At 46.6% G+C, this 10,463-nt stretch overlaps 1 protein-coding gene across 1 annotated transcript; it reads right to left on the minus strand.

Annotated features, from left to right (window-relative positions):
* Positions 1–6,795: 6,795 nt before the first annotated feature.
* LOC142792293 (uncharacterized) lies at positions 6,796–9,028 on the minus strand. The gene is made up of 4 exons (XM_075885612.1): positions 8,657–9,028; positions 8,180–8,242; positions 7,944–8,006; positions 6,796–7,476 (listed from the first exon to the last, which is right to left on the minus strand). The coding sequence occupies exons 1-4, from the start codon at positions 8,736–8,738 to the stop codon at positions 6,809–6,811; spliced, it is 876 nt and encodes a 291-aa protein (XP_075741727.1). The 5' UTR covers positions 8,739–9,028; the 3' UTR covers positions 6,796–6,808.
* Positions 9,029–10,463: the final 1,435 nt, after the last annotated feature.

Consider the following 10,463-nt stretch of genomic DNA (forward strand, 5'->3'; position numbering starts at 1 on the left):
TGTGTGCCTCGAGATGGCCGGTGCTTTTACTTTGAAAAAATTAGAGTGCTCAACGCAGGCGAGTCGCCTGAATAAACTTGCATGGAATAATAGAACAAGACCTCGTTTCTGTTCTGTTGGTTTTTTGAATACGAGGTAATGATTAAGAGGGACGGACGGGGGCATTCGTATTGCGGCGCTAGAGGTGAAATTCTTGGACCGTCGCAAGACGAACTACTGCGAAAGCATTTGCCAAGAATGTTTTCATTGATCAAGAACGAAAGTCAGAGGTTCGAAGGCGATCAGATACCGCCCTAGTTCTGACCATAAACGATGCCAACCAGCGATCCGCCTGAGTTACTCAAATGACTCGGCGGGCAGCTTCCGGGAAACCAAAGTATTTGGGTTCCGGGGGAAGTATGGTTGCAAAGCTGAAACTTAAAGGAATTGACGGAAGGGCACCACCAGGAGTGGAGCCTGCGGCTTAATTTGACTCAACACGGGAAAACTTACCCGGCCCGGACACTGGGAGGATTGACAGATTGAGAGCTCTTTCTTGATTCGGTGGATGGTGGTGCATGGCCGTTCTTAGTTGGTGGAGCGATTTGTCTGGTTAATTCCGATAACGAACGAGACTCTAGCCTATTAAATAGGTGCGGGGTTCCCAGCACCTTACAACCTTCTTAGAGGGACAAGCGGCTCCTAGCCGCACGAAACAGAGCAATAACAGGTCTGTGATGCCCTTATGCTGTTTTTCACTGGTAGATTCGGAGCAGGTTTTTTTGCTCCGTGGCGACGAAACCGCATTTCACTGGTAGATTCAGAGTGGATCCGCGCTTTTCACTGGTAGTTTCAGAGCAGCTCGCTCCGAGGCGGATTGCTCGCACTGCTCCGCCGACAAGTCGCAGATTCGGGCGGAAACACGACGAGCAGCATACGTCACTTCCGTCGTTGTACGTTGCTGAGTTTTGCAAAATGGCTGCGTTCGCTGCCTTGGCGGAACTTCTGTCTAGCGACGAAAGCACTTCAAGCAGCAGCTCGTCCAGCTCAGACGACGAAGACTTCGAGGAAAGACAAGCGCTATGCGAAGCCTTCTTTCGGGAAACTTTTTCGGAGTCCCACCGCGAACGTCCCAAAATTTTGGGGTTCATCGAGAACGTTGCGCGGCTGTACACAGACGAGCAGGTAAGCGCGGAGCTCCCTCTTTTCATAATACTACATGAACCTAATTTCATCTTTTTATCATTTCCTTCTCTGCAGTTCCGTCAAGACTTCAGGGTGTCGAGGCGTGTCGCGGAAACGTTGATCCGTGGTTTTGAAGGCTCGCGTCACTACCCATGCAGTGATCGTGGTGGGTCCCCCTCGAAAACCGCGGAAGAGCACATTCTGGTCTTTCTGTGGTAAGTCTGCACGCTGTTTTAAAAGTCATGCCTACCAGTGTGTATAATCCTAATGCTTTCAAGTGCTTCGGCGTAGAAGTACGTTTTTTCGTTGCGTGCGCAGAATTTTGACGGGGAGTCCAACCATTATAAATTTTTGTTCGTGTGTTTATGTGCGCGTGTGTAGAGAATATACACATGTGAAATTTAACAATTTCGGCGGCGTTAAATCTCCCTAGTAGCCTTCCCGTGGCTACGCCGCTTGTGCTTTTTGTCCTTGAAAGTTGCTAAGTGTGATGCAATGGAAACCAATGAAATATGACCGCTTGCAACTGCACAGCCAGAGAGAACAGTGTTAAGAGCTTCTACTTTTCTTACGGCTGCTAATTTTGATGCAAATATTTCATGCCTTTATTTCACAAAGCAGGCTTTACTTGATCACTTTCTTCCATAATGTGTGTTTGCTGTGTCAGGTTTGCTGCAAACAAGGCGTGCCTGAGGGACGTTGCTGGACGCTTTGGCATGGCAACTGCGACAGCATTTAGAGTCGTGGAGCGCACGCTCGAATATTTCCTTGATATAGCCGAAGAGGTAATATCATTTCCAGGAGATCTTGATCAGCTGTCAGCGGACTTCGAACAAGTAAGAATTTTAGGTATTTCACTGTTCCATGGCAAACACAACAAATGAGTTGTCTAATTGAAGCTTACTTTAGAGAATAGTCACATAATACATTGATTGTAGCAGGTTAAGCTGCCGTTGGGGCACAGGGGATGTGGTACTAAGTTGCGCTTGAAAGATGGGGTTATTGTCAAGCAGTCTCACTATCAAATGAGAAATGCTAGTGAAACATGTATTGTTCATTTACAGTGCACATAAAAGCAGGGTGTCTGCCAACGTGGAAAAGTCAGGGAATTTCAAAAAAACCAGGCCAGGTCATGAAAACTGACAGCAGTTCTGTGGGACCGTCACAAAAATAAGCATCGCCATTCATCAAAGCTTAAAAAGTCTCTCAGCTGCAACTACAGTGGGCTGCTGGAAGGTGTGTGAAAAAAAAAAAGGACAGTGCATAACTCTTGCTTCTGAGTGTAAACGCGAAAGGGACCCATAGAACACAAAGTTTACTGACATTTCAGTACCTCATATGGGAGAGAGCCTTGTTTAAAAGTCATGAAAAAGGCACAGTGTACTTCAGTACGCCTAAATACGTGACGTAAGCAGAGAGAGTACATTGTCAGAAGCCTCCCATCACTCCTGTGCAGCGTATGTACAGTTGTCTGTATCTGGATTCGAGAGTTTTACAAGTCTATTTGGTGGTCTGTGATTCCGTGTGTTCAGGGAGGGCAGTCGAGGCCACGCCTCGTTTTGTGGTATCATATTTGTGTTGTTTAACTTTTACCAGTTTCACCGATGTACTGGTCACAATTATGTCAGCCTATGGCATAAACTAGACTAAGGAAATTTCTGCTCGGCAACTTGTCCTTCACATTGGCTAAAGCATTCTTTAACATCCATGTTGGTATATCCACTCTTTTGGTGCCTGTTGCTTCTACATATCACACGGCATATCTGACTCACGTCTGTAGATTTATGCATGTTTTGTCTATGCCACGATTTCGGCCCGGCTTGAAGGCCGTCTGGTTTTTCTAGGCTAGAACTGCTATCAGCTGAAGCTTGCTGGGCTACTCATGTCTTTTAATAATAATAATAATAATAATATTATTATTATTATTATTATTATTATTATTATTATTATTATTATTATTATTATTGGTGGTGCAACACCAAACGTCTTCAGCTACACACTTATGCTGGTAGCTCGTGTTTCAAGGGTAGAACTTGGGTAACTTCAGCTAAATTTTTCATTTCAGTTTTGTGAGATTGTGTAAATAAATCTGCAATTATTTTTCAGTGTCACGTCTACAGCAGAGTACGTAAATCAAGGTAACATGCGGACATTCATGATTCATCTATAGAATCAAGGAAACTGTTCCACCTTGACAAATTCATTCTCACCACCACATATTCAAATGTCAGCACTTTAAACGTTGACCCCAGCTTTCATTTCACTTCAAGTATGACAGCCCAGATAAATGCATGTGCTTGTCGTAAAAAAAAAAACATTTTGCAGTATGGCTATGTTCTTGCAACGTTGTCGTTACTCGTTGTCAAGGCAAGATACATAGAATATGCGAGTAGTAGTTATTTACTTTTTTTGTTGAAAAGTATACTTTAGAGGTGTGCAAATTAGGCGGCGGCGCAAATCAATAGTAAATACATCAATCTAGGTCGAATCAGTTCTAATCTTATCTACATATAAATAGGTGAGTCAGTAAATACAGTAGTTCAGGTCGATCTAATTAAATCCAATCCACATCCTAACCGGCGTGGGCTACAGCCATTATAGTAAAATAGATTTTACTCCAGTGGCAGAACCGGCCAGGCTCCTGTGTTTTCATTTTACACGAATGCCACCAAATGGCACCACTTCTAAGTTTCTCAGCAGCTTTGACTGCGATGTCAAACGATCGCAGACACCTTCAAACTTCATCTGCGGTTACTCTTAACTTGTGTGTTTTCTTCCTGGTTCTTCGGAACATCAAACAGCTGACTTGCTCACTGCCTAGCTCAGGGGTTTTATTTTGGCCAGATTTACATGTTTTTTCACAATTGTCGCATGCCCTGAGAACATTTTGAGTGCGTCTGGTAATTATGTTTACCTTTATAGAGCGCCCGGTTTTTTTTTTCTACTCGGGTTTGTTTGCAGTGTACAGTGTTTTCCATGCAAACGTGGCAGTCATGGAATTTGCTTTGAATCATGATGGAAAACCTGGGAAATTCAAGGAATTTAGAAATATGAAATTGGTAGACACCCTGAAAGGGACCCCTGGCACTTAAAATTTCTAATGCCTTTTGCTGTGGTGTTCCGTACAATGATTCCATAGTTCTGGCATGTAAAAGACTTGTGTCACCTAAAGTTAACTCCGCTAAGACCAACAAAACTACTGCATCAAGTGTTAAGATTATTTACTTCAAGAAGTTCACTACAGGTGTGTTCTTTTTCTCTCACTGTCACAGGTGTCAGGAGTGCCCAACACGATCGGTTGCATTGACGGATCCTACATAAGCATCCGCTGCCCTGCAAAAAAAGTGCGTTCAACCTATGTGAACAGGCACAGTTATCCGTCACTGACACTGCAAGCTCTGTGTGATCACAAAAAGAAGTTTCTCGATGTGACTACTGGACACCCCAGCAAGATTCACGATTCGAGAATCTTCAGGACATCGAGGCTTTCTTCAAAGTTGCCGCATGTGTGCTGTTCCGGGAAGTACCACGTTCTCGGGGACGCTGCCTACCCGCTTCGAGATTACCTCATAACCCCATTCAGGAATTATGGTCACCTTGACGCGAGGCAGCGCGCCTTCAATTATCACTTTTCGGCAACGAGAGTGAAGATTGAGAATGCCTTTGGAGACCTCAAGGCCAGGTTCCGCCAGCTGCTGCACCTGGACTTTCTGTTTGTAGACAAAATGAACAAGTTCATTATAGCTTGTTGTGTTTTGCACAATATGTGCATTAATTGTGGTGATGTGGATGTGCCGCCGTACATCGATGATGAACATGCACCGTGGGAATGGGAGGCACAACCGGATGATGTTCCCCCCAACAATGGCCCGCTTGCATCAACTGAAGATGCACTGCGTCGCCAAGGCGAGGAGAAGCGTGAGCGCTTAATGCAAGCGATGCGCATTTGATTTAAAGTTAGGACTGCCTACGTGTACACAAAACAAGAAACGTTAAGGTGTTGTAAATTTTGTTTCGTGTTGTAGAGATTTCTAGCAGAAAATAACACTAAAAGACGGGACGAAGCAAGGACACAAACTACGGCGCTGACTAACAAGCAAATTCGTTTTATTCTTCTAATCCGCGTATATATACTTTACCACAATCTCAAGGAAACAAAAAAAATAGAATCATGATAAATGCATGCCCCTCATTTCTGAAGCGTATCATTTACAACGGCGGCGAAACATGCATCAGTTTCCCTTATATTTCCCTCTCTCTGAAGGAGTTACCTCTCCTGTCTTATTGAGCATTTCTTTCCTCCTGAGTCAGCCAACATTTGTGTGTGTCTTTTTTTTGCTTTTTCTCACCCTTCAGATTAGTGGTGGAGTGTATATACCTAGACTGGAAGAATAAGACACATTTGGCTGTTAGTCAGTGCCATGGTTGTGTCTCTGCCATGGTTGTGTCCCTGCTTTGTCCCATCCTTTAGCACTGTTTTCTACAGGAAACACTGTACTAACCAGCTAAAATGCATGCCGCACTGTGTTGTAGTGACTCATCTTGCTAGGGCGCAGCCTGATTTTTTTGTTTCTTAGCTTTGTGACACGTAGCAGCTTCCACATAGCGTGAGTCAACCCAAGATGTTTGCAGGAATCTGACTGGATCAGTGTAATTGTTTCCTATGCGAAGCCATCAGCATGCTTATTGCTGACTAGTGCTAACGCCGCAGCGTGTTGGTCGGTATGGCTACTGCAGCTGAAGATAGCTGGTGATATTGATAGTAACTGCACTCTTCGTGCTGGTGAGACACGAGAAAGTGACAAAGTCAACCGGCCAAACATAGCTGGGCTCCAGCTCTCGTCAGCCACCACAAACATTCTGAGAAACATGTAGTGACATTGGCATAAGTCCAAGCTAGTGCAGGCTACACTGAGGAGCATTTGTGTTAATGGAACAATGTCACCAAAATTACGAGCTTGAAATGTTTGTGTTGTTTGTCTTGCAGTTGGGGCACTATGCTTGTCAGTTAAACCTGTCGCTTCGAGGAATATTCGTAATGAACACCCATCCCGACTCATTGTTTCCCACGCATGGTGCCCAAATTCAAAAAGTGCGCTCTGAACGTCACAAAAGCCCGAGTCTACATAGTCTTATGACTCCTGAGATTGTTCGCTGTGTAATTTTTTGTGATTCCAGTAGTAGTTTTACAGTGATGCCAAAATTAGTCACAAGGAGCCATTCTTGCATTAATTACACAGTACATTGCAATATTTATGATCAAAGTTTGGGGACTACCGGACACAATGCTCTTAATTAAAGCATTCAAGTCAAAACAAAAATTTGTCAGGGGTCCTTTAGGCATGGTGACTGCTGCTGTGAGAAATGGCTTCTTTGTCATGCAATTTGGTTATTGCTTGTGCATTAACATTTCATTTGCCTGATGAAAATTTGCATGGACAAACGTTCTGCATTTCTTAGTCTTTGTTCAGCTTTTCTTACCATCAAAACGGCGTGAAATTATAATGATCATTGCAACTTTGTCTTGTAAAAGGGCCCTGGAACCCTTATTTCACCTCAACAACAAACATTGTCAATCTGTTATCAATGCGCCTGCCAACGTGCACATGTGTACAATGCTTACAATAAACATGCTTTTCACATTTTATTCATTTTTCTTCAAGTTGAAAATTTCACGGAGAAGATTCATCTTTTCTTTGTGCATTTCTTCTCGTCGCTGTGTTTTAGCAAGTCGTCGCTCTTCCCTCTTGCTGTCTCTTTCAGCCTTTCGCTCTGCTCGCCGTTCATCTAACTCCTTCATTTTTTCAAAGAAGGTTTGCAGGTGGAGCTCGCGTGCTGAATTCGGGCGTTTTCTTTTTGAATCAGGAGTGTCGTCCTGCCCAACGGAGCTGGATGGAGAGTGTGACGTTGACGAGCTTGAACCAGCAAGTGGAACAGACTCGGTGGATGACTGTGGACATGTCTTTTTTGATACCACTCCACTTGCGTCGCGTACCACTTCTGGTTCCAAGCTGTCGTCCAGCCACTTGATTTTTTCAAGCTCGGCCTCGTAGGGGACTTCTTGTGGGGAACAGCCAGACGTATTATTTTTCCCAGCTGCCACATTTTTTCTTTTCAGTACGGTTTTGTACCGAGAGCAGCACTGCTCACCAGTTCTCATTACACCCAGTTTATTATTAATGTCTGTTGCAATTTTTTCAAACATGGCCTTTTTGTTGCGAAATTTTTTCAGAGGGCCAACTTGAGGGAAATATGAGGCGTAGAGGTCCAGCAGCAGCTTCGTCTCGCCACTCGTCCACTCACACCCTGCAGCTGAAATATGCATTATACACACATAAAATACATATAAACTGGCATTAATAGACTTTTTTGATACAGGGCACGAAGCTATATGCTCTCTGAGCCATAGAACACTTACTGTAAAGCATTAGTACTGTCACACTGTTTTGGCACAGCAAATATTGGGTGCTGTGGGGATCGCTTTGCATATCAGAACAGACAATCATGCAAATTCATAATATTACTATACATAACTTATTCACAGCATAATTTTCTTAGAGAGTAAATTTGAAAACACTGCATAATAAATATGGGGCCTCTTCGTGCAGCTGACTATTCGTTGAATTCAATTTTATTATTTAAGCACCCAATATTGAGAAGCGTGAGCAAGAAGCCATTAAATGGTTTTGCGTAATTCGTGGTTTTTTTGAGAGGGTTTGCAATCTGCTGGACCTATCTTCATCCTAATGCCACTAGCATGTTTGTGTATGCATGCTTACCACGTGCAGGAGTCCCTGGCTGACAAGCCCGACTTGGTGACGCACCAGTAGACGCTGCAGAATCTGTGTTTGATAATTGAAAAGCATTGTAGTATGTTAATATGTGTTAATTTTAAGCAGGTACACAATTTTCTTCAAGTAGTCCTTACACGTTGCTCGTCAAGGCATTGTCCTCTACATATATAGACGACTGTATACAAAACTAGTTCTACAGAGACACATGTAGACCAATTTACCATTTCCTAAAAATGCGCCCTGTGTATGTGACAAAGCGTCGGTGGCGTCACACTGTGTAGCACCTTCAAATAGAGAAAAAGAAAAGACATTTGCGGGTTAACACCAAAAGAGTAGAGGTCAAGAATCACCAAGAAAACGTTACTTCTCTAGTAAATTTTTCATGCATGTATTCATGCGCGAATACAGAGATCGCCATGCATTTTTATTAAAGGTAATACAGCAGCTTGGTGAGCGCTGCGAAAATTCCGGCGCTTGTGATATTCTAAATAGTAGGACTGTAAGGTGTTGGGTAAGCAACTGCTCTGATTAAAAAAAAAAGCCTGCTCACAACATGCCGTATTTTTGCGAGCGCCGATTGCGGCCGTTACCACGTGTACCCGCATGCTTTACAATTATCTGACCAGTCTTCATGCGGAGCTATCAAAGTTAGCATTCCGTGCAGAGTTTATTATCAGCGTCAAGTACGTCGCACTTACCGTTCAGATCGTTGCCGCTGTTTCTGAAAACGCCCAGCAACAGCCGACGCACAGCCGGTGTCAATTCCGCGTGCTCGTCCATACTTGCTACACAACTGCTGTTCGCGACTGCGTTAAAGTGTTCTACAAAGCTTTAACTGCGTGGTCGAAATGCGCGCCCTGCAGTGGCGGCCAAAGTTGCCAAGGAAACGAAGAGAGCGGAAAAATAAACTGTTTCCGGAACCGGTTTGCGTGACGTATGCATAATCAACTTCCGGGGCACCTCTCACGGAGCATTCTCGTGTTTCACTGGCAGAGGTGGCTTCGTGCGATCCGAGTGCTCGCTCCGGGATTTCGGCGGTCGCTCTGAATCTCCCAGTGAAAAACACCATTAGATGTCCGGGGCCGCACGCGCGCTACACTGAAGGAAGCAGCGTGTCTTTATCCCTGTCTGAAAAGACTGGGTAACCCGTGGAACTTCTTTCGTGATTGGGATAGGGGCTTGCAATTGTTCCCCTTGAACGAGGAATTCCCAGTAAGCGCGAGTCATAAGCTCGCGTTGATTACGTCCCTGCCCTTTGTACACACCGCCCGTCGCTACTACCGATTGAATGATTTAGTGAGGTCTTCGGACCGATGTCCGGCGCGGCCTTTCGGTTGCGCCGGTCTGTTGGAAAGATGACCAAACTTGATCATTTAGAGGAAGTAAAAGTCGTAACAAGGTTTCCGTAGGTGAACCTGCGGAAGGATCATTAACGGATTGTGAAGGGTGAGCGCCTCAGCTGCGTCTGCGCCCGACACTTTCTGCCGCTGACCCCGTTTGGACGCGGGGTCGGCTTTTCCCCACGGGGCTGCCTGAATGTGGAGCGGCACCCCGTGACAAATTGTTGCGCCCAGCGGACGCCAACACCGCGACCTTGGACGGTCGGCCAGGTGGCGGACGCGGGTACAAACGGCGCAACGCACTCATAGGTCGGCTTTCGACCCGCCACTGCACCGTGGCTCGAAGCGCTCGAAATGCGCGACCCGACCGCTGCGGGACCGCCTAGTACTGTAAACAGGAGCGGCGGAGCGCGAACGGCGAGTCGTGGTTACGTCGGTAGAAGGCGAGGCTGCGCGTTCCCGAAACGCCAGCCGAGTGCCCTCCCGACCGTTCGAGCGTGCAAGAACGAGACCCGACAATCGCGCGGCGACTGCCAAGTACGAGAGGAACGGCACAAGCGTCGGCGGTCGGTCAAGGAACTGGCGATGTGACGGGTCCGCTGTGCACCAGTGCATACCGTCCCGCCGTCCGCGGCAAGCGCCTCCGCGTCCTCGGGTGACGGAGGCTGCCGGTCGGTTCTTGCAGGCGAGGGATCTCGCTGGCACCGGTTCGCGTTGACGCGCGGCCGGTCATGGCACGGCGATGCGACGGCCGAGGTGCGCAGTACTCGATGGAGGAACCGCACGCTCCGATGACCGTCCCGCCCTCCGCGGCGTATGCGTACCGACCGTAATGGTTGCAGCAGCGCCGGCCGGCTTTTGAATTCGCCACACGAAACACGGTGCGAGATCGCGGTTAGGGGAGCGTCGACGTTGCCAGGCGTTTTGCTTGCTGCCGAGGGAAAGGCGGCACGGCCACGTCGCGCTCGTCGCGATTAGCGGGTCTGCGCGCTTTGGGAAGGTGCCGCAACGACTTGCCGAAAGAGGAAGCACGGAAGAACGAGGGACTTGGACGTCCCGACAATTGAACGCACTTGCGGCCAGGCCCTTGCTGGCTTCGTTCTTCCGCCTCGAGTAGGCTCGTACGCGGCTCCGGCGCCGGAAGTGGTCCTTGGCACCGACTTCG

The sequence above is a fragment of the Rhipicephalus microplus genome, unplaced genomic scaffold (assembly GCF_043290135.1).
Source record: "Rhipicephalus microplus isolate Deutch F79 unplaced genomic scaffold, USDA_Rmic scaffold_211, whole genome shotgun sequence".
Taxonomy (NCBI): domain Eukaryota; kingdom Metazoa; phylum Arthropoda; class Arachnida; order Ixodida; family Ixodidae; genus Rhipicephalus; species Rhipicephalus microplus.